General features: G+C 41.7%; 1 protein-coding gene across 1 annotated transcript in view; it reads left to right on the forward strand.

Moving 5' to 3' along the window:
• Positions 1–25,725, forward strand: part of LOC144493033 (uncharacterized) — a 364,898-nt gene that overhangs the window by 166,507 nt on the left and 172,666 nt on the right. The window contains exon 6 of the mRNA XM_078211846.1: positions 11,945–12,012. Coding sequence (XP_078067972.1) covers positions 11,945–12,012 — 68 coding nt within the window. The remainder of the gene's footprint in view (positions 1–11,944; positions 12,013–25,725) is intronic.

Raw genomic sequence — 25,725 nt, forward strand, 5'->3', positions numbered from 1 at the left:
TCATTGTTTGCCTTTGGTTCTTCTGCCAATTCCCTTGAATCTGTGTCTCCTGGTTATTGACCCTATAGCCATTGGACACCATTTCTATCTATTTGCTCTATCTAAAGCCTTCATGATTTTAAAGATGGATTGAGTTATAAGGAGAGGCTGAATAGACTGGGACTTTTTTCTCTGGAGCGTAGGAGGCTGAGGGGTGACCTTGTAGAGGTCTATAAAATAATAAGGGGCATAGACAAGGTAGATAGTCAATATCTTTTCCCAAAGGTAGGGGAGTCTAAAACTAGAGGGCCTAGGTTTAAGGTGAGAAGGGAGAGATACAAAAGTGTCCAGAGGGGCAATTCTTTCACACAGAGGGTGGTGAGTGTCTGGAACAAGCTGCCAGAGGTAGTAGTAGAGGCGGGTACAATTTTATCTTTTTAAAAGCATTTAGATAGTTACATGGGCACGATGGGTATAGAGGGATATGGGCCAAATGCAGGCAATTGGGATTAGCTTCGGGGTTTTAAAAAAAAAAGGGCGGCATGGACAAGTTGGGCCAAAGGGCCTGTTTCCATGCTTTAAACCTGTATGACTCTATCTCTTTCCAATGTCCTCTTAGCTTTTACTGCTCTAAGGAGACCAGTTTCTTCAAGTTATCCATGTAACTAATCCCTCGTCCCTGGAACCATTCAAGTCCTTTTATTCTGTATCCTTTCTTCAGCCATAACATATTTTCTAATAGATAATGCCCATGCCCAGAATTGGATATGATACTCTAGCTGGGCCAAATTAGTGTTTTATATAAGTTTAGCATAACTTCCTGTCTTTCGTACCCTTTGACTCTACTGATAAAACTCAGGATCTCATATACTTTATTAACATTTTGCTAACCTGTCTTGCCACCTTCTGAGATTTGTGCATAAATACCTCCAGGTCTCTCTGTTAAGATCACACCATTTGCTTCACACTTTTCTGTATTGAATTTCATCTCCCATGTGTTCACCAATTCCACCAGCCTGTCCATATCCTCTTGAACTCTTGGCTATTTTCCTCTTTGTTAATACTGCAATTTTTGAAATTGTGCCCTTTACTCACAAACACAAGTCATTAATATATATCATAAACAGTAATGATCCTTGTATATTTTCTGGGATCTTCACTGTATACCTTCCTCCGTATAGTTGATGATATTGAATTGAATGAGATTTAGGCATGACCTGCTGTCAGCTTTAGTCTAGGGTCTCAGACCTGGAGGGAAATTACTGCTGGAACTATTGGCACCACTGTATCCCATGTTTGAGCTGGTGCTGCTAATGGGTATGTGGGCCTGGGGCGCTGCTACAATCACTAGGATTTGGAGAGCAAGGATAGCTACACCTGGCAGCGTATCTGAAAGACCAAGATTAAGCACACATTTTCCATCTTCCTGTGGTTTGTAGAATTTAGCAGTTGAGCTTAATTCTCCTCCCATTCTTCCTGCTAAGTACTTTGCTCACATAGGAAAATTAGGAATAACAGTAGGTCATTCAATCTTTTGCTCCACCATTAAAGTTAAATCATGACTGGTCTTTACCTTAAATTCATCTTCCTGCCTTTGTTCCAAATTCCCTTTATACTCTTACCAAAGAAAATTTTTAATCTGAAAGCTCCAATTGTCCTGTCATCCACAGCCGTTTGGGAGCGAGGGTTCCAAATTTCTATAACTCTTTATGTGAAAAGTGCTTCCTGATTTTGCTCCTAAGTGGCCTAGATTTCACTTTAAGATGATGTACTTTTATTTTTGAGTCCCCCGCCAGAGGAAATCATTTCTCCGTAACTACCCTAACAGCATTTAACATTTTAAACACTTGATAAGATCACCCCAATCCGTTTTACTCAAAGAAATAAAAACTAAGTTTTATGGAGCATCATTTGTCCTCATCACCCTGGATTTTTGGTTCATGGGGAAATCACAGCTTATTCAGTTATATCTGTACATTAGATATCTACCAATATTTGTATTTTCACCCTCCTTTCTTGACCATGTGTGCTAAAGTAATTCATACATTCTTATTGCCTGATAACATTTATGAATGAAGATCAAATATGAAACTTGTTTTGTTCATGAGTTTAAGGCTCTGCTTTGTAATTCATTACATTGCACATTGTTACCAACCACGCTGATGTTATCTGCAAGGGTGTCTCAACATTACAGACCAGCCTGTTGTGGTGTAGATTATTCGTTTTGAAATGATGTGAGGAACCATGTGAAACCACCCGTGAAGCGGTAGTCATAGTGTACCAATTACTAAAGGCTATTTATTAAATGAAAGAACAGATAAATACACACAAACAGGACTATAATTCTATAAGACACGTAAACACTGGAGTAATACACATATACGCAGTTTTATCTAGAAATTATCCTTTCTTCCAATCTATATTCCTGATACCTGAACTCAGAAAAACTTCCCCGTTCCCCAAACCACAACTATCTTAAACAAATCTATAAGTTAAATCCAGCTTATAGTTCCCACACAATATCAGGAGGATGTAAAACTGGCCTTCCACTGAGATGTTGAATTGGCCTTCCAGTGAGATGTTAAACCAGCCTTTCTGATCCGCAGGAGTTGACAATGATAGCCCTGGCTCTCTTTGATTCTTTTTGCCGTATGGGGGCCTATCTATCTCTCCAATATTCCAGCCTCCCGCAAATTAGCATCTGTATGCCTCCCCTGCTCTTTCAGTCATCTCAGTAAACTGCTTCCTGATGATAGGGCCATTTGCATCTTATCCAGATGTCTGCTAATTTCGTTACTGGGACAAGAATGCATCACATCAGTCCCTTTGAATGTGGGCTGATGCTGCTATTAGGCAGATTCTCCCTTGTTGTTAGGTAGATTACATCCCATCATTAATTCTGAGTCTTGTTGTTATTAGGCAAATCCATGACATGCATCCCTAACTATTCTCCCGCTTCATGCTTGGACGCCTTTTTTGTCATTTGGTAGTTTAGTCTTAAAAATGTGTAACACTTAGACTTCAGCAAACATGAAAAAATGTTGTGTTCTCTTTCTGACATTTAGCGCTAAGATCAAAATGCTCAGGAATCACTGGGTTTAGTAGACATACTATATTTACTGATGGCAGCACTACTGTTTCATACCACTTCAGCCCCATCCACCACCTTCTAGTTTCACAATCTCCACCACTGATGCACAGTGGCAGCAGTAGGTACCATCTACAGCAACTTAGAAAGGCTCCTTTGACAGCACCTTCCAAACCTGCAATCTCTATCATTGTGATAGCATGGCCCCTTTAAGGGGCGTTCCTTCACAGGTCACGTGACCAGGCCAGTGATAATGGAGTGCAAGTGTGTAAAGCTGGGCCAATTGGGAGAGAGGGTGATAATTAATGGGGCGGGAGGGCTTCAGTTGGAGTCAGGGCGTCATTTGGAGTAGACCTGTATTGTGCTGTTAAACCCTTTGTTGTATATAGTTCTTCTTATCCATAAATCTTTAGTTAGTTTTTACCACATTGAACCACCTCGAGTTATTACACTAGCAACAAGGAAAAACCAGATTAGTTGTTGAAAGCCCACAGTGCAGAGTTGGAGGGGAGGAGAGTGATCACTCGAAGCCACAGTGGAAAAAAGTAAAAATTCCATCTTAGGATGTCATCATTTGGGAAGATAGAACCATTTGACCCCAGGATCGAGAGTTGGGGCAGTACATTGAGAAGTTGCTGTATTTTTTCATGGCAAACGAAATGTCAGCTGAGGGAAAACAAAAGGTGGTACTGCTCACAGTCTGTGGCCCACAGATTTACAGCCGGATGAGGAGTTTGACATCACCCGAAGTTCTGGACACAAAAACTTTCGACCAATTAGTCAGCTTAGTTAAAGTTCACTATAAGCCCCAACATTGCATAATCATGCAAACATAATCATTTCATTTTGTGGTTAGAGAGCCAGGAGAGACAACCTCTAGCTTCGTGGCCAGACTTTGACAACTGGCAAGTTCGGGCTTTTGTTGGGAGACATGTTGGGGGACCGTTTAGTATGTGGGATCAATAACCCAAACACCCAAAAGAAACTGCCTGCTGAAACTAATAGATATGGCCCAGACTGCTGAGGGCGCTGAGCAAGGTGTGCTGAATGAGGTGAACCCGTTGTGGTGGGAAATGGCTGCTGCTCGGAATAGCTTGAATGAGGACACATCGGAGCCTGAGAGAGTCGTTCAGCACCAGGGACTGAGGTATGTTTTTGGTCTGGAGGAGACCATCCCCAAGAGACGTGCCAACACAAAAATTTTATCTGCTTCAATTGTAAAAAGAAGTGTCACCTGCAAGCAAGGTGTAGAACGAAGCAGAATACTCCTAAATAAAAAGGAAGTGATTGGTGTAATCCCTGTAAGTAAGCTGGCGATGAACCAAAAGAGGGATCTGAGGTTTACACACTGAATCAAGTCCAACTCAGCAAGGTGCTATCTATAGAGATAATCCTAATGGTAAATGGCCACCCCCTGAAGATGAAGGTTGACACCTGTACAGTGGCCACTGTCATCGGGGAAAGACATTCAAGCATCTCCAGAAAGGACTACAGCTCTTAAGTCTCAGCCATTCTGAGGTGATCTTGACAACATATACTGGAGAAACAGGAAGAATATCAGGGACAACCTCTTTGCCGGTATCGTACAGAAGCCAATCTGCTTCACTGCCCATCATGCTGATTGAAGGACAGAGGCCCAGTCTCATGGAGTGGGACTGGTTAAAACAAATAAAACTGGATTTGCTCAAAATATTTAAGGTCCGCGCCGGAGGATTCCAGGAACTCCTGTGTAAATATTAGGAAATGTTCCAGAGGGAACTTGGTCGAATAAAAGGGGTTAAAGCTAAAATTTACTTGAACCCCAAGGCTACCCCTCGGTTTTTCTGAGCTTGCCCTGAACCATCAGAAAGTCGAGGTCGAACCAAAAAGACTGGAAGACATGGGCATCATCAAGCCAATACAGTTTTCAAAATGGGCTGTGCCCAATGTCTCTGTCCTGAAACCGGACCGTACTATGAGGATCTGTGGGGACTGTAAAGTGACGATGAACAGAGGAGCCCAGCTGGATCATTACCTCATTCCCGAGATAGAGGACCTCTATACTAAGTTAGCAAGGGGCCTCAAATACACTATGCTAGAACTAAATCAGGCTTATCAGCAACTAGAACTGGAAGAGGACTCCAGAACGTTCGTTACAATAAATACCCACGAGAGGTAATGTCAGTACACCAGATTGCCATTTGGTGTCTTGTCAGCCTGTGCCATTTTTCAATGCTCTATGGAGTGCCTGTTACAGGGAATTCCCAAAGTGGTGGTATATTTGGACGATGTCCTAATTACAGGTGCGTCTCCTGAAGACCATGCTGCAAACCTGGAAGAGGTCCTTAAAAGGTTTAATAAGGAAGCCAGCATACAGTTGAAGCAGGAGAAATGTGTTTTCCAAGCTGAAGAGGTTACATACCTCGGGTTCAAAGTGGATGCAAAGGAGTTGCATTCTCAAAGATAAGGTGAAAGCTATTAAAGGATTGCCAAAACTGTGGAATGTGACAGAACTGAAATCTTTCTTAGGAATAGCCAATGGCTATGGAATATTTCTGCCAAATATATCAATTCTGTTCCCTCCCCACACCAGCTTTTAAAAAATCATCAGCATTGGAAGTGGGAAGACATGCAAGCAGAAGCTTTGTAAAGGTCAGACAGGCTTTACAGTTGTTAATACTTCTCATACACTTTGACCCAAGCAAGCCAACAGTAGTTGTGATGCCGCACCATATGGAGTTGGAGCATTTCTGTCCGTAGAATGGCAGATGGGGTGACCATGCCAATTGGATTTGCTTTAAGGACTTTGTCAGACATTGAGGAAATGTACTCACAAATCAATAAAGAAAGCCTAGCAATCATCTAAGCAGTGAAGAAATTTCACCAATACGTCTATGGTTGGCTTTTTACTATTGTGTCAGACCCATAAGCCATTGTTGGGCCTTTTCCAAAAGGATAAGGCAGTGCCACCTCTTGCCTTGGCTAGAGGCAGAAATGAGCTTTGCTGCTAGCAGCACACAGTTATACCTTTCAGCATAGGCTAAGAACACAGATTTCAAATGTGGATTCATTGAGCCACCTTCCCCTACACACCATACTGACACTGCCTGTTCCACAGGAAACAGTATTGGCTCTACATTTTTTGGACACTTTGCCTATTTCAGCAACTCATATTAAATCGTGGACAGATCTGGATCCGTTGTCAGCAAAGGTCAAGAAAATGGTACTGACAGGATGGCACTTCGACAAGGCAGGGACGGGATAACCTGCAAAGGTGGAGTGCGATTGTGGGGGGCCCTTGTCATTGTAACACCACCGGGGCAACTGCCCCTGCTCCAAGAGTTACATGATGCCCATCCTGGCCAGAGCAGAATGAAAGCACTGGCCAGAAGTTATGTCTGATATTGACAAGAGACATTAAACAAATAGTTGGGCAGTGTGAAAGTTGTCAGCAAGTATTACCTCCACCAGCAAACATGGGAATGGCCGGTTTGTCCGTGGTCGGGGCATCATGTAGAATTTGCTGGGCTTTTTTGGGGCACATATTCCTGATCTGCCCATTCCAAGCGGCTAGACGTTCAGCTCATGAGATCCACCACATCCACTATTGAGAAACTGAGGCAAATCTTTGCAATCCATCGTCTTCCCAAAATGTTAGTATCGGACAACAGAACAGCATTCACAGCAGATGAATTTCAGACTTTTGTCAAATCTAATGGCATTCGTCATGATAGATTAGCCCCCTACCATTCTGCCTCAGATGGGCTTGCGGAGTGAGCCATGCAGACATTCAAAGCTTCCATGAAAAAGCAGTCTCATAGGCCGTTGCCATTGCGATTGGCAAGTGTTTTGCTGTCCCACACTACACCGTACACCACCATTGAGGTATGGCTGCAGTGTTGCTCATGAGTGGGTGCTGAGTACTTGTTTGGACTTGGTGTTTCCAAAGTGGTCGGGGAGGGTGGAAACTAGGCAAGCCTCTCAGAAAGAGTATTACAACTCTCAGAGAGGGGACAGATTGTTTAATGTGGGGGACCTCATGTTGGCACAGAGGTTTGGTGGCGGACTTGCCTGGGTGCCAGGGAGAGTTGTAGAGAAAACAGGGCCAGTCTCATATGTAGTGGAGGCACAGGACTGTCGAGTTATGAAGCATGTTTACCACTAACACAAGAGCGTGGAGCCAGTTCCAGGTGATGAGCAAGTGTGCCCCGCATCAAGTTTGTATCAATAAAACAGTTCCATGTCCATGGTGGGGCCAAGGCAGCTTTTAGCTTTGGTGGCTGAGGCAGAAGATGGGGCTGGCAAAGGCCTAGCTCCTGATGGGAGTAGCACGTCCGCTCCATCAGTGGATCCTGTGCTTTCTGCTGCTGAAGAACCCCTGACAGAGTTGCAACGTTCCGCAAGGGTCTGGACCAGCTGACGTTATGAACTGTTTTCCATTGGTGTCCCTTCTGTAATATTGTTGTTTCTCTGCCTATGTGCTAACTGTTTTTCTTTTTGTTTTATCATAGGTAGTCCAAAAAGTTAGGGGGGAGGAGTGTGGTGGCATGGCCTCTTTAAGGGGTGGTCCTTCATGGGCCATGTGACCGGGCTGAAGCCAATGGGGTGCGTGTGATCGAATCTGGGCCAATCCCGGGGCTGGAGGGTTTCAGTTGGAGTCAGGGTGTTGTTAGGATAGACCTGCATTGTTATGCTGTTAAACCCTTCGTTGTGTATCGTTCTTCTTATCAATAAATCCTTAGTTTTTGCCACAACCAGTCACCTCGAGTTATTGCAACCACTTAGAAAGACAAGATCAGCAGATGCATTGTAACAGCACCACCTGCAAGTTCCTCTCCAATTCACATACCGTCCTTGACTTGGAACTAGATCGCCATTCCTTTACTGTCGCTGGGTCAAAATCTGGAACTCCCTTCTTAATAGCACTGTGGGTGTCCCTAGAACACATAGACTTCAACAGTTTAAGAAGGCAAAATACCATCACCTCCTTAAAGGCAATTAGGGACGCGCAATAAACGCTAGCTTAGCCAGCGATGCCATGTCATGAAATAATTTTTTTAAAGTACTGATGTTAGAAGCATTTTGTTGTCAAAAGACCACTTTTCTTCATCTCTATCATGTACTTAATCAAATGCTGAATGCTTAGAGACCTTGGGAAAAGCAACACCAACAATCACTCTTTAAACATGTAATTCTTCTTGATACCAGAGATATGCATGTGCTGCACAAGATTCCTCTTTACCAACTTGTTCTTCAAGTAACCTGCACAGTGATACTGCATAAATAGGAAAATCAAATTAATGAATGCATTCAAAAAGGTGATTACATATTACATATGGGTTTAGGAGTAAGTATTACTTTTTAGGTTCCCTTGAATGAAGTTCTATCTATGACTTGAGATTTATCGCCAAGTTTCAATCTATTGTCCTTTAAAAAGTCACACCTATTATGAAATTATGGTGAAACTCTGAAATTGGATTAGTATGTAGCGTAGAAAGCCCTTCATCTGACTCCAAAGATGAAATTTCTGGAGGATTCTATGTCTTGCAAAGTTTTATTTATATTTAACATCCATAAAGAGCAGACCAATTCCTCGTGCTGTTCTTCATGGATGTAAAAAATCCCTTAGAACCTACCACTTAACATTATTGACTAGAGTCAAATACATGGCTGCTGATTGTCCTACTACAGATAAGATTTTTTTATATACAGAAAAGTGTCTTTGGTATCAGCTTTTTGGAAATTTGATGTTGTTTCATTTTCAGAAATCAACACTTATTTAAAAGGGAAATTCTTCCCATGCAATGATGTCAAAACTTTGGTGCATCAAACAGCATGGGAAAGCTGACTAATATACCATTGGCTAGCAGGAGACTTGTTCTTTATCACTTTCTGGAGAACTTTTGTTCATTCTTGTCAATTGAATTATTTTAGCCATAAAGTATTGAGTGAATACTTACAAAAAGAGGAAAACTGCCATGCTAAAAATACACATCAAATCAGTCAGCACTCATAAAGAGACAAGTTCAAGTTTGCGTTACAACAGTTCTTCTTAAATTATGGTATTTAACAAACAGTTAAAAATGGTAACTTGTTTTTTTCCTGTTTTACTGGATGTTGACTGATCTCTATACTTCCAGCATTTTTAGTTTATTAATTGAATACCAAATTTCTATCACGTTTGTATTTTCACTTTTCTTTACAGTATGTTGCATCGTTTCCATTGTTTGGGAAGGTTTGTAAGGAATGAAATCAATTACATTTCAGGAATTTTTAATTATGTTTTAAAATCTTGTATTCATTGAAAATTCACTGTTTTTTCAATATGAGAAAGGCTATTTATGTAAGAGACTTTAACAGCACAATACTTGTACATTGTGTTGGGGAAACATAGCTATTTCATTAAGCTAATTTGCCCGATTCAGTTTAACTTGTCACAAAATGTAATAGCTATGTTTTACTGAGAGCTTGAATGGTTCATTTTAAACAAAGGTTGATACAATGTGGACCATTCTGTCCTTCTGGAAGCCTGTGATGTAATTTACATTGGCTATGTCTTGTCATTGATGGGGAATCTACATAAAACATTTCTTGTAATACATTTTGTATTCACAAAGGAATCTTCTTTACATAGCATCGGATATTTGTATTTTTAAAAACATTCCTAAGAGCTTTTCGACAATAAAAGCAATCGCTTCCATTTGTTCCATGTTAATAGTGAATAGTACTCTGAATTATAGATTGCCAACAGTATAATTGCAGAGAAATATGTTTAGAAACGGTTTCTCGTGGTACAAAATGCCATCATCAAACACACTTACAGATTGCTCTTGTTGAAAAACCATTCATTGAATATGCAGGCCTCTTATGTATTAATAGTAAGCATTCCAAATATTACTCAATGCTCGCGAATGTAGATGTCATTAAGGTTTCAAGTGTTAACTTTTCATTTGCACAGAATTTGACAATCTACAAAGACGCAAAGTCAGTGCATGCATATAAATAAGTACCATCTTACCAACAGCAGTGAAAAGAGGTGCCCTGAATACCAACGGTGTTAAAGTCATCAGTGACTGAGTGATAATATCCGTTGGGTAAATTAGTGAAAGCCGTTGGAGAGATTTTTCTGTAATTCAGTTATGTATGTAAAGTAGATCAAATATTCAGAAACGGGAAAAAGGTTATCCAGATTGATAAATCCATTCAAAGGCAGTTGAATTGGTACTATTCAGGACTATAATAGATGAATGCATGCACACTTATGTCATTATGTTTATAATTCCATGGCAAACGCTCCAGAATTCCAACACCATTTGATTCGAGTTACATTTACAAATCCATTCCTCCAGAAGAAAAAGCAGAGAATTCTTGAAATAAAATTTAAATTATTTTGTATCCAAGCGATGCTCGCTATTTTGCATATTATTATACCCATGTAAAGAACAACAGCGACATCTGCATGTTCACTGCACAAAATGTCGCAGTCAGCAGTGTCTGTTTTTTTTGCCAGCTAATTGTACAGTAGAGTCACGATGTACCTCATTTGAATATTAATATTGGAAACAAAAGCGAGAGCGAAGGAAAGAACAAAGTGGCCTAATTTCCAAATGAATTCATGTGTTGTACATCAGCAACAGATTTCCATGCTTAATTGTCTTTTTAGTTTTCCCAGGAAGTAATTTTGGTTATCTGCCAGAACTAAGCAATGTTGGGGTGAATGAATTAAACCATTGAGAAGATACACAAAGGCCTGCGATTACTATGTTATTCATGTATGAAAGTGACAAAGACCCCACTGTATCTGTCGTGTACGCATAATAGGCTTTCAGACTGAAATAATTGATTAATCACATTAATGGTTTAATAGTGGCTATTAAAATCAGATGCATGCTAATTTGTGCAGAGATAGTCGATGCGTGTTCTTTCTTACTTTTAGACAAACAAACGTCGCAAGGTAATGATCCACCATTTCAATTAATCTTCACTTCTAACATTCTCCTTTTTAATTATAAAAAAGTTTCTATTTTCACAGAAATTAAGAAATTATTAGAACAGCTTCCCTGTAGAGCAACATTTCCGTATAAAAGGGATCCACGTTTCCTTAAATCTCCTTTGCCGTATCATTTTGAATATAATTTTTTTCAAATTCCTGTTATAATAAAATTAGAAATCCACAATGATTTCCAGCCACTGTGTCTCAGATGTAACAAAGTCAGCGGATTAAAAAGGGGAAAAAAAGCAGTCCATTGAGCAGACTAGCTTCTCTGATATGGATCATATGAGACTCGCATTGTATTCATCCCACTCTGAATACCCCATGCTTAACCAGCTTAATGATATGCAAATGAAATATGCATAAAACCATTCTACTGTAAGATGATTAAACACTGGGGACGTTAACTGCCACCACATGACTGTTTGACTGTAATAATTTTAGAACATTCACTTTGATTGCGGCGTATGGAACCTAGCAGCTGGTAGAGCCCGTGACCCATTTAACGTTATCCCTCTGCAGAGAGCTTTTTCCCCTGAACATCGGTTTTCACAGGCGCCGCTGCCATTGTATTCCAGCCAAACGCTCGTAGATTCTTTCCACAGCATAAATGTATTGTTAACAAAAATCTCCTCCGTTAACATTCATAAGCACATACTTGAAAATGAGAATGTACATTAAAAGATAAATCCGGAACTCATTATAAATTGCCCAGAAGATGCCAGGTTAAAATCTATCACCAGCAGGTTGAGTCGGCAGTGTATACAATTTGCATCATACGTATGGCACTTGAGGAAGTTGCAGAAGTATTCCCTTACATTGTTGCTGTTCCATGTTGTTTTGTAAAATCCATATGCAATTATTTTCAAAATTTCTTTTGTACTTTTTGTCCCTTTTGTTTTCAGCTCCCATCTGTAACGCTGCGTGCGATGCCAACTGAACACCTTTCGGGATCCACGGCAACACTTCCACCGTAAGTAAAAGGCACTCCCTCCCAGATGGAGAGAAACATTTCATTTTCCCACTCAATGTACTGCAGGATTTATCCAAGTAGCACCTTTAAACCTTCTCACTTCAAGTTTGTACACGTCTCTGTGGCATCCCTCCTCCTTCATTCCCATAGTGGATCTTGTAAAAGGCTACAGATCGGCCCATTCATCTCCCTGGTGATAGCACTGAATGCAGATAAATCTCAGGCTGCCTGCCTGCTGCAAGAGTATGATTTTTATTTTCCTTGTATACCTGGGTCAATTGATGGTTAAAAACACGCTCCAGATTAAACAGTAAATCTCCACTGTCCTGTCAGGAAGTATGTGAGCACCAAAATTGCCTTTATTCCCATTTTTTGTAAGATGAAAGGTTTTTTTTACACAAATCTTTGTTTTTTTCCTCTGTCAAGTGGCAGTACCATGCAGACATGTACGCTTGGTTCACTGTCATTCCCCATGGCATCGGATAGAAAGCATTACTCCAAAATAGTTCCTTTGTTTTTTTGTTGGTATTGTTTTTGTAAATGAACTCGAATAGAAAACAAGTCGACATCGAACAAAACACTGGCTCATGCTTTGACAGTTGGCCATATTGCCCCTGGCACCATGTCGTTACTACTGTTTTTTCATCTCCTGGCATCCTTCGAAAAGGCTGTCGATGGCATGGCGGCTTTTGTCTTCGAAGAGGGGAAAGTATCCGCAGTCGCTTCTGCACGGCCAAGCAAAAGATGATTAAACACAGACAGTGCACACATCCTTGTTTTCAACTTGAAACATGTCCTCTGAGGAAGGATTTACAGTGGAGCGCATGGTAATCCTGCCAGTTGCGCCTTCAGATATGACTTCGTGTTTGCTGTAGGGGTCTGGATAATCTCCCTTGGCTCAACAGTTCTGACAGACGTACATACGGGCCCTAACATACCCGCTGTTATCAAGAGAGCTGTGGCGCTGCCAGTGAATGGATGGCAGTGTGCCAGCTCTTGCCATTTGCGCGGCTTTCTATAGACTTGACACTAATTAACATAAGGGTTAATTGATTTTAAAAGCTGAAGAATTACAGTTAACATTCCCAAAGGGTAAACACACCAATAGCTTGGCATTACTGCCGTGCTGGCGCAGGGAAGCCCGCAGCAGCAGCAGGAACAGCATCGACTGCTTATTGGACTATAGCTGATGGGAGACAACGCTTTACAGTCTCATCTGCTACAATATGTTGCAATGATATTTTGTTATAAATAATCAAAGCCTATTTAAATAAAAGCTGGAATGAAGTTGTAGAGAAATTTTTGTCATAACACCCTCGGGCTTTATTGTAATCAGTAAATTAGTCCCTTCTGTCACATTTGATTAAGTAATTATCAGCATGCTGTTTTACCTAACATTTGAAAAGATGAGGCAAAGGGGAGAGGCTTTTAAATTTTTTAAATACCACTCTCCTGCAACCTTTTTTCTTTGCAAGACAAGGTCAGAGCTGACTAATTGGCTCAGGTGCTAATTTAAATAAAGTACCTCATTAAGGCAAAGTTATTTCCTGCAATTAAGGAAAAAGAAAGAAATGAAATGCTGGAACATAGATACCTGTTTTACTTAGATAATTTCTGACGGTTACTGAAGGAATTTACTTGACAAATCGGAGGCATGTTGTACAAAATAAAATCCTTTTTCAGTGAAAAAGAACTTGGCTTGTGATATCAAAGCTTGCTGAATAAGGAGCAAAGAAAGGAGCGGTAGCAATGACAGGAATCCATTATGTAAACGACCTTCATTTGCATGTACCCTACAACTAGAATATGTAAATGAGCCGCATAATTTAGATCTGGCTGCATCTGTCTGAAAGTGTTACAATAAGTTACAAAATAGGATGGCGGAACTCAAAATTAAAATGTGGCATATTTACCAAAATAGATAATTGCTTTTGAAGACGATATGAAATTTAAATATGTTATTACAAGGGGAAATGTTGGATCAATATCTTTTTAATCTGATTTTTAAGTTTAAATCAGAAGATATTCCAATGCGTACAGCTGTTTTGTCACTTTCAAACTGTGGGAATATCGACACATTCCTGTATTAAATTGGAATAGCTTTTCCAAGTGTTCTTTTGAAATGATTTAATGCACGAAGAATCGAGCAATCGAAATAAACTTGATATTAAAAATATTGTTCATTATCTTTTTTAGGATTAAAATAAGATTGTTATGACAAAACTGTAAATAAGAAAACTTCTAAGAACTGGAATGGAACATTTAAAGTGATTTGAAAATGCATTCGACTCAATGCAAGACAGCTGGCTAAGTGTTAGAAATCAAATTTGCTATTCTTCCATCTTTAAATTTGAAGTTAAAATTTTAAAAATCAACTGAATTTTATCTTACACATAATCATTTTGAGTGCGAGAGGGAAGCAGGCTTTGGTAGGGCAGATGATTCTGTCATTATTATCAATTTTAGAACCATCAAGTTTCAATCCAATGTTCTGATATTTTTCTCAACTTGTGAACTCATGTTTAGTTTCTGATTCAGCTGCGGATCGCCCAATTTTCCACTTTAGCCACTTACAAACTTTTAACTCTTATTCATCATCGTTTTTGGAACATTGACTGAGCTGGAAAGTGCCCCTGCAATGACTTTAATAACTTAGACTGTATCTGAACTTAGAAAAAGTATTGCTATCATAGGTACTGAATAATTATTTTAGAAAATGAACAATGAGAGATCGACATGCAGGTTAGGTGCATTGGCCATGCTGAATTCTCCCTCAGTGTACCCGAACAGGCGCCAGAGTGTTGTGACAAGGGGATTTTTACAGTAATTTCATTGCAGTGTTAATGTAAGACTACTTGTGACACTAATAAATAAACTCTGCAAAATTAATATGCCAATGCTATGTCAAATATTGCATCTTATAATTGTAACTGCACTTTGAAAAAACAGTATATAGCTGTACAAAAGGGCAAAATAATTTTGCAGGAATTATTTTAAATCCTTATTTAACAACCTTACTTAAATGTCTCTTTAAATTTTATATTTCAGTATATTTTACACTATTTGCTCATCCTTTCACATCAATGCAATTAATAATACGCAAAGTCAGAATTGTAATATCAGGATGTGAAATTGATATGAGGTCCCTTTTGCCTAAAATTAGAAAGCACTTCAGAAGGTCAGAGGGTCCTGCCTGAGTTGGATCAATGGTTTTCTGCTTGTTTTAAACTTCTGTTAGCACTGGAGGTCTGAGGTGATGATGATGATGATACATGTTGGTTATAGTACATTGGTTCAGACAGCATTGGGAATGAAAATCACTGGCTGAAATTGCACTGTATCTTATTGGTAACATGGATCTTTTTGTTGAAATTATTCCACTGGAAATTAGCATTGGATGTTTTACCATATTGATATGAAATTTGTTGTCTTTTTAATGAAAGTTTCAACATGTTTTACTTTTCATTTGCAAATTCTTTGCTGAATTTCTTTATAGAAAAATTTCATCCAAACATATTCGTTACTAAAACCCCACAACATGATTTTAACCAAGTTAAATTTAAAATTGTTTTATATAAGAGGCACAAAAAGCTTTTCCTTCCATCTACGTGATTTTGTTGCTTTAGCCATATTCAGCTGTATTCCTTTTAATTTGTACCTTACTGATACCAGTTCGCTAGCATTGCCAAGAAAATTATATCACTTTATTCTGAGTTCATGTAATTGATTCAGCAATTGTATATATTTTTAATGAATTAAAGTCATCAGCATTGTGCTTTATGGAACGTCACAAACAAAATTGACTGCCATGGTGAAACCATGACTGTTGCTGAAGCAAAATGATATTTTCACCAAGTTTTATGAGTAACATTCATTAAGAAAATTCTGATGATTAAGGCTAATAGTTTAGGACATGTTTTTAAGTGCTGAAGAAAACCTGAGAATAATTGGATTTCATGTTTATAAAGCAAGAAGAGAAATGTATTGAAGCATTGAGGTCAAACAGAATCTCTGGAGAGAACAGATAAGTTAACATTTCAGATGTGAACTCTACATTGGAAGTATCCCAGATATGATGAAGGGTCCACACCTGAAACATTAGCTTGTCTATTCTTTCTAGAGATACTGCCTAATCCATAGATGTTTCCAATGTTTTCCGTTTTAGTTGCAGATTTTCAGCACCAGCACAATTTGAATCTCTCATCCTAATATTTTCTCATAGGGAGCACAGGAATATAGGACTTAGGAGTAGATCATTCAGCCCTTGGAGTCTGCTCTGCAATTCAGTAAGATCATGGCTGTCCTGGTTGTGGCCCCACTTTGCTGTCTGGTCCCGCATAACCCTTGACTCCCTTGTTTCTCAAAAAATCTATTTAACTCTACCTTGACTAAATTCAATGACCCAGCCTTCACTGTTTCTTGGGGAAGAGAATTCCACAAACTAACGATCCTTTGAGAGAAAAGAATTCTCCTCACCTCTGTCTTAAACAGTAGACCTCTTATTTTTAAACTGTGTCCTCTGATTCTACTCTCTCCCACAAGTGGAAGCATCCTCTTGGTATCTAGCCTATCAAATCCGCTGGGGATAGAACATAGAACATAGAACAGTACAGCACAGAACAGGCCCTTCGGCCCACGATGTTGTGCCGACCTTCATCTGAAACCAAGATCAAGCTATCCCACTCCCTACCATCCTGGATCTTAAATGTTTGAATAAGATTACCTCTAATTCTTCTAAACTCCAGTGTACATAGGGCCAACCTGTTCAACCTTTCTTCATAAGATAAACCCCTCATCCCAGGAATGAGTCACGTGAGCCTTCTCTGAACTGCTTCTAACACAATTGTATTTTTGTTTAAAGAATGAGACCAAAACTGTAGGCAGTATTCCAGATATGATCGCACCAAGGCCCTTTGGCGTGGTGTTGAATTTTGTCAGATTATGCTCCTGTGAGCCGCCTTGTAACATTTTCCAATGCTAAAGGCACTGGATGATGCAAGTTTTGCTATTTCAATCTTGCAATTAAGTTTTGATCATGCCATTTTCATCAGTATGCCAGTCTTCAGCCAATTTGATCCACTCCGTGTAATATCAAGAAATGGCTGAGTGCACTGGATACAGCAAAGGCTAGAAACCTGAGAACATTCAGCTATAATGCTGAAGAACTGTGATCTAGAACTAGCTGTGCCTCTACCAGAAGTGTTCAAGTGCAGCTATAACACTGGCATCTATCTGACAAAGTGGAGAATCAGTCAGGTATGTCCTATCCATAAGAAGCAGGACAAATCCAATCCAGCTAATTATTGCCCCATCATTCTACAAAGCGATAACAGGTGTTGTTAATGGTGCTGTCAAGTCACCAATAACCTGCTTACCAATGCTTAGTTGGGTTCCGCCAAGACCGCTCAGCTCCCAAGATGTCATTACAGCCTTTTTCCAAACATGAACAAAAGAGTTGAATTTCAAATGAGGTAAGAATGACTGCCCTGAATATTAAAGCAGCCTTTTGTTGAGTGTCACACCAAGGAACACTGGCGAAACTGAAGGCAGTGAGGATCAGGGGAAACTCTTCACTGGCTACAGTCAGACATAGTGTAATGATGGTTGTGATTATTGGAAGCCAACCCTTTCAGTCCAGGACATTGCTCAGGGTTTTTTTAGAACAGAATCCTAGTCCAGACATCTTCAGCTATTTTGTCAATGATCTTCCCTTCAAAATAATGTTAGGCATGGAGATGTTTACTAATGATTGTAGTGTTCGGTTCCATCTGGAATCTCTTAAGTAATAAAAAAGCCTGTGTTTACAGGCCACAAGACCTGGACAACATTCAGACTTAGACTGATAAATACATACTCTCCTTGGATTTCCAGTAGGCACTTTATAAGGTGCCACATCAAAGGGTATTACATAAGATAAAAGCGCATGGTGTAAGGGATAACACATTAGCCTGGATAGAAGATTGGCTGGCTGACAGAAAACAGTGAGAAGGCATTATTGGGACCTTTTTGTGATTGACAGGATGTGATGAGTGGAGTTCCACAGGGGTCTGTGCTAGGCCTCAACCTCTTACTATTCATATCAATGATTTAGATGAGGTGAGCAAAGGCGTGGTTGCTAAATTTTCAGATGACAGATAGATAAGAAAGTATATTTTGAAGAGGATGTAAGGAGGGTGCAGATGGATATGGATAAGTTGAGTAAGTGGGCAAGAATCTGGCAGGTGGGGTATAATGTGGGAAAATGTGAAGTTGCTCACTTTGGCAGGAAGAATAAAAATGCAACATATTACTTAAATGGAGATCAGCTGCAGATTTCCAAGTTGCAGATGGATCTAACTGTTCTAGTCCATGTGTGACAAAAGATTGATATGCAGGTACAGCAAGTAATTAATAGAAGGCTAATGGGAGACTATCCTTTATTATGGGAAGAATTGAACATAAAAGTAAGTACGCTATGATTGAGTTATACAAGGCATTGGTGAGACTACATCTTAAATACTGTGTGCAGTTTTGGTCTCCTTATTTAAGGAAGGATGTGAATGCTTTGGAAGTGGTTCAGAGAATGTTTACTAGATTGATACCTGGAATGAGCGGGTTGTCTATGAAGAAAGATTAGACAGACAGTGCTTGTTTCCACTGGAGTTTAGAAGAGTCAGAGGTGACTTAAATATAAGATCCTGAATAGCTTTAATAAGGTGGACATGGAAAGGATGCTTCCTCTTGTTGGTGAGGCCAGAACTAGGGGGTACTGTTCTAAAGTTAGGGTCGCTCTTTTAGGACAGAGATAAGGAGAAATCTTTTATTTCAGAGGGTTATGCAACTTTGGAACTCTCTGCTTCAGAAAGTGGTGGAGGCAGGGCCATTGAATATTTTTAAGGCAATATTAGATAGATTCTTGTTGGGCAAGGGAATTAACGGTGTTCTGGGATAGAGGAGAATGTGGAATTCAAAACCTAAACAGATTAGCCATGATCTTGTTGAATGGTGGAGCAGGTTTGAGGGTCCAAATAACCAACTTCTCCTATTTTGTATGTCTGTATGATAAATGGCAAGGAACATTTATGGCAAACAATTGCCAGACAATGACCATCTCCAATAAGAGATAATGTAACCATCTTAACAACAGCATTACTATTGAAAAATCCCTCATCATTAACATCCTGTGGCTTACCATTCACCGGAAGCTTAACTGTACCAGCCACATAAATACCATGGCTACAAGAACAGGTCTGAGGTCAGGCATTCTGCAATAAATGACTGACTTCCCAAAACCTTCCAGCCCCTATAAGGTATAAGCCAGGAATGTAATAGAATACTCTCCACTTGCTAAATGAGTGCAGCTCCAACAACACTTAAGAATCTTAATACCATCCAGGATAAAGCAACCTGCTTGATCAGCACCCCATTCATCACCTTAAACAATACGCCCTTCACCACTGGTACAACACAACTGCAGTATGCAACAGCACTGTACAACACAACTGCAGCGCAGCAGCACTGTAACATCTCATCAAGACTTCTTTAATAGCATATCAAAACCTATGACCTCTACCACCTAGAAGGACAATGCCACTGTCTCCAAGTTCCACCCCAAGTCACACATCATCCTAACTTAGAAATATTGTCACACCCATGGAATACAAACTTATGAATTATAAATTTAAACTCATGATGTATAAACCAAAAATGGACACTTCTCTCTAAAATGAGATGGAGAGACCAGTGACCTTTTCTTCATGTCAATACTCAGCCATGATCATATTGAATGGCGGAGCAGGCTCAAGGGACTGAATTGCCTAATCCTGCTCCTAGTTCTTATGTTCTTATAATACACATAGCACTGTAAGAACACTGAGCTCTCATGTCTGGACAGGTCTTGTTGCATTCAGTAAAATGCAAATTACCTTTACTGTGATAATGGCTTCATTTTCCAAATAATTAAAAAAACAGGGTTCACAATGCTATTGCAGCCTCTGCCTGTCCAAACCTGAAATCCAGAAAGAATGTTCTTGCTGGTGGAAAGCTTAGGGATGAGAAGGGCATGTACCTTTCTGCCACCTTTCCACTTCCCCCAGAATTATATTCTGGATGGAAGGCCCATGGTCGACGTTCCCACCCCACTGTCAGTTGAACCCGTAAAGTGGCCAATTGATGACCACATAAGGGCCTCATCTCACCACCATTGGGATTAACCCAGCTGTAAGTGGGCCTGTTGTCATGCAGCATGCACGACAGGTGAACCTACGCTGGCCTCTTGGCACGTTGGGGGGGTGGTCGGCTGGGTTGGGGGGAAGTCCCTTGATCAAAGGCACTCAGTGCCTGATTGAGGGTCTGGACATTGGGATGGGAGGAGCCTGCTGAGAGCCACCTCACTGCCTTTACTTCTGATCCCATCTGCTCCCCATGAACCTACCCCACACATTATTTACCTGTAGGTCTTTTAGGATCCTGGAACTATGAGGGTTGTTCTTCCAACAGCGACCACATCTCCTCAATGGAGCTGTTTAGTGCAAGAGCTATTGGCCTCTGATTAGCTGGCAGCTCTAACTAGCTGGGATTTATGTTCCCCACGTCTTCGAGAAGAAGGCAAATGAGCCTGGACGATTCGAGAAGAAGGTCTGCCGGTGGCCTCATTGCTATCTGATTGTAGTTTGGTGGGCCTTCTTGAAATGGGGCACCATGCATGTCACGCCAACGTTTCAGCCAGCGAGAACCCCCAGTGCCTCAACAAGATTCTATACAATAGGAACATAGAACATAGAACAGTACAGCACAGAACAGGCCCTTCGGCCCACAATGTTATGCCGAGCTTTGTCTGAAACCCAGATCAAGCTACTTCCTCCCTATCATCCCGAAGTACTCCATGTGCCTATCCAATAGCTTCTTAAATGTTCCTAAAGTTTCTGACTCCACTATCCCTGCAGGCAGTCCATTCCACACCCCAACCACTCTCTGCGTAAAGAACCTACCTCGGACATCCTTCCTATATCTCCCACCATGAACCCTATAGTTATGCCCCCTAGTTACCGCTCCATTCACCCGAGGAAATAGTCTTTGAACGTTCACTCTATCTATCCCGCTCATCATCTTATAGACCTCTATCAAGTCTCCTCTCAACCTCCTCCGCTCCAAAGAGAAAAGCCCAAGTTCCCTCAACCTTTCCTCACAAGACCTACCCTCCAAACCAGGCAACATCCTGGTAAATCTCCTTTGCACTCTTTCCAGTGTCTCCACATCCTTCTTGTAGTGAGGTGACCAGAACTGCACACAATATTCCAAATGTGGTCTCACCAAGGTCCTGTACAGTTGCAGCATAACCCCACGGCCCTTAAACTCAAACCCCCTGTTAATGAACGCCAACACACTATAGGCCTTCTTCACGGCTCTATCCACTTGAGTGGCAACCTTCAGAGATCTATGGATATGAACCCCAAAATCTCTCTGTTCCTCCACATTCTTCAGAACCCTACCTTTGACCCCGTAATCCACATTCAAATTTGTCCTACCAAAATGAATCACCTCGCATTTGTCAGGGTTAAACTCCATTTGCCATTTTTCAGCCCAGCTTTGCATCCTATCTATGTCTCTTTGCAGTCGACAACAGCCCTCCACCTCATCCACTACTCCACCAATCTTGGTGTCATCAGCAAATTTACTGATCCACCCTTCAGCCCCCTCCTCCAAGTCATTTATAAAAATTACAAATAGCAGAGGACCAAGCACTGATCCCTGTGGCACTCCGCTGGTAACCGGTTTCTAGTCTGAAAATTTTCCATCCACCACCACCCTCTGTCTTCTGTTAGATAGCCAGTTACCTATCCAATCGGCCAAACTTCCCTCTATCCCACACATCCTTACTTTCTTCATAAGCCGACCGTGGGGGACTTTATCAAACGCCTTACTAAAATCCATGTATATGACAGGAGTGAAAAGCTTTATTGTGCCAAGATGGTATGTGGGTGAGTGATATCTGAAACCCATTTTCTGATAATGGCCTCATTATATCAATTATTTTGACAATAGTGGGAAGAGATGCTCTGATCACATGAGGGAAACAAGGGCTAGGATTCTCCACACTCACTTGCAGCAGGAGAAATGGCAGGCAGGTTAAGTATTCCAAAAATCAATTTTACTGTGTCATAAAATCAGGTCATGATTATGCATTCCAGTCATTAATGGAGAGCCGGAAACGTCATTACAATGTTTTTGCACATCAATAAAAGGTCTCCTAGCCAGAATCATCACTTCCCCCACCCCAGGCTGGGCATGTTTGTGTGCAATTAGAACTCTGGGGGCGATCTTACCTTCTCGTCCTGCCAGTTGATGGGCGGGGCAAGCTAGTAAGATCGCAAGATAAGTGAAAAATCTGGTTTGTGCCCAATTTCTCTATCACGATATCACTGGGCTTGGATATCAGGCGAGAGCAGTAAGCGCGAGGCTTTCAATATTTAAAACAATTTCAATTGTGATTTAAATAATTAGTGAGTCTGGGCAGAATTGTCCAGGCTCATTTGCCTTTGCGGCCCCCATTAATGGGGAGCTGTCATGATGGCGGCACGGTAGCACAGTGGTTAGCACTGCTGCTTCACAGCTCCAGGGACCTGGGTTCGATTCCCGGCTTGGGTCACTGTCTGTGTGGAGTCTGCACATTCTCCTCGTGTCTGCGTGGATTTCCTCCGGGTGCTCCGGTTTCCTCCCACAGTCCAAAGATGTGCGGGTTAGGTTGATTGGCTCTGCTAAAATTGCCCCTTAGTGTCCTGGGATGCGTAGATTAGAGGGATCAGCGGGTAAAATATGTAGGGATATGGGGTTAGGGCCTGGGTGGGATTGTGGTCGGTGCAGACTCGATGGGCCGAATGGCCTCTTTCTGTACTGTAGGGTTTCTATGATTTCTATGATGGCCTTGCTGTGGGACTGGAGGCTATTGAGGCTGCCTGGGAGATCAAGATCAGGGAGGGCAGTGCCCCCTTGGGCAGTGCCAGCCTGCCTGGTTCTGCCCACTGGGCACCCTGGCACTATCCACTGGGCAGTGCCAAGGGTTTGGAGCCTGAGGGGGCAGGGCCTCATGGGGGTGGGACCTAAGGGGGCATGGGGGGAACTGCGCACTCTGCAACGGGGTTTGCCGGGCTGGGGGTCAGGCGGCAATTGATCGGGCTGGGGATGGGGGGTCGGGTGGTGATTGGCTGGGCCGAGGATGGGGGGCAAAAGGCTGGAGAGGCCAACAATCGCGGTGGGGATGGGCTAGCGATTGTGGGATTGAATGATTGACAAAGCATGCTCTGTTGCACAGAACAGAGAGAGATCTGTACATGCACAATGGCACCCTCTGCTGTCAGCAGCCGGCTTTCCGGTAAGCTTAGGCCCAACCCCTCCCCATGCTGGCAGGAAACAGATTTAGCAATATATTTTGCCCAAAAAATGGATCTGAAACTCTCTCTTTTTCATGCCTGTTCAGCGCTTAGAATTTTTTTGGTTAGATTACACCCCCCCGAGTGTGTTTCACAACAGGTTATAAGTAACGTGCACTTGCCAACTTGCTCTTTGCTCCTCACTTCAAGGTTAGTTCGCCTTGCATTGCACAGAACTCATGGGAATCAGTGCCAGACCCACTTCACTTTCAGGGAGTTGTCACAGACAAGTCTCTACCTACCAGACAAATGGGAACGCGGTGCTGGCTTCTCATGGGCTGTAGGGCTAGGCCTCTACTGGGGAATGGTCTCAGTGGCCTCAGATAGGAGGAGAGGCTGGAGGACTAGTTGATGGATGAGCTGGTGAACGATCCTCAATTTTGTCTGCGCTGCCCATCCCACTTTCGACGTAGGTATGGTCAATGTCCTCTCTGACCAGTTCTATGGCAGGGTAGTCAAACTCTTCACTCCATGAAGACCTTGATGTCCGGCGTTCCATCCCCAGTCTGGCACTTCTCCATTTTATTATGTGCGAGCTTGTCCTGCATACAGACAGACAATGAAAACAAGACGCATGCCAGGGTCAATGATAAGGGTTTCTGCCATGTGTAGGTACTGAATGGAGCTGTGGATAGGATGAGGATGCAAGCACCAGTGGAGATATGGTGATGGTAATGCGAGGGTGTGTGCAAGAGTGAGTGGTTACGTCCCTTGAACAGGCAGTGAGTGAGATGCCAGTGATTGTGTGATGGGGTTGTGAATGTGTGAGTTGAGTGACGAGATAGTTGACTTATCCTGGCGGAACAGATGAGATCATCCATCCTCTGCTTGCATGGTCTTGGCACTGACGACTGCTGCCTCTGCCTCTCAAACCCAGATTTGTGACCTTGTTGGACCTCCTGTGTTGGAGATGGGTAGAGGACATTGTGGCAGGCCTTGACTGCATCTAGTAGTCACTCCGTGAGGCATCACTGAATTTCAGAGCATCATGCTTCTTCCCTTTGAACCATAGAGCCATAGAAAATTACAGCTCAGAAACAGGCCTTTTGGCCCTTCTTGTCTGTGCCGAACCATTTTTTGCCTAGTCCCATTGACCTGCACTTGGACCATGTCCCTACACACCCCTCTCATCCATGAACCTGTCCAAGTTTTTCTTAAATGTTAAAAGCATTTACCACTTTATCCGGCAGCTCATTCCACACACCCACCACTCTCTGCGTGAAGAAGCTCCCCCTAATACTCCCTTTAAACTTTTTTCCTTTCACCCTTAACCCATGCCCTCTGGTTTTTTTCTCCCCTAGCCTCAGTGGAAAAAGCCTGCTTGCATTCACTCTATCTATACCCATCAAAATCTTATACACCTCTATCAAATCTCCCCTCATTCTTCTACGCTCCAGGGAATAAAGTCCCAACCTATTCAATCTCTCTCTGTAACTCAGCTTCTCAAGTCCCGGCAACATCCTTGTGAACCTTCTCTGCACTCTTTCAACCTTATTTACATCCTTCCTGTAACTAGGTGACCAAAACTGTACACAATACTCCAAATTCGGCCTCACCAATGCCTTATATAACCTTACCATAACACTCCAACTTTTATACTCGATACTCCGATTTATAAAGGCCAATGTACCAAAGGCACTCTTTACGACCCTATCCACCTGTGCCGTCACTTTTAGGGAATTCTGTACCTGTATTCCCAGATCCCTCTGTTCAACTGCACTCTTCAGAGTCCTACCATTTACCCTGTACGTTCTACTTTGGTTTGTCCTTCCAAAGTGCAATATCTCACACTTGTCTGCGTTAAATTTCGTTTGCCATTTTTCAGCCCAGTTTACTAGTTGGTCCAAATCCCTCTGCAAGCTTTGAAAATCTTCCTCACTGTCCACTACACCTCCAATCTTTGTATCATCAGCAAATTTGCTGATCCAATTTACCACATTATCATCCAGATCATTGATATAGATGACAAACAACAATGGACCCAACACCGATCCCTGCGGCACACCACTAGTCACAGGCCTCCACTCAGAGAAGCAATCCTCCACAACCACCCTCTGGCTTCTTCCATTGAGCCAGGGTCTAATTTACTACCTAATTAATCCAATTTACTACCTCCCCATGTATACCCAGCGACTGAACCTTCCTAACTAACCTCCCATGAGTGACCTTGTCAAAGGCCTTGCTGAAATCCAGGTAGACAACATCCACCGCCTTCCCTTCATCCACTTTCCTGGTAACCTCCTCGAAAAACTCTAATAGATTGGTCAAACATGGCCTACCACGCACAAAGCCATGTTGACTCTCC

Source organism: Mustelus asterias, chromosome 4, assembly GCF_964213995.1.
Source record: "Mustelus asterias chromosome 4, sMusAst1.hap1.1, whole genome shotgun sequence".
Classification (NCBI taxonomy): Eukaryota; Metazoa; Chordata; class Chondrichthyes; order Carcharhiniformes; family Triakidae; genus Mustelus; species Mustelus asterias.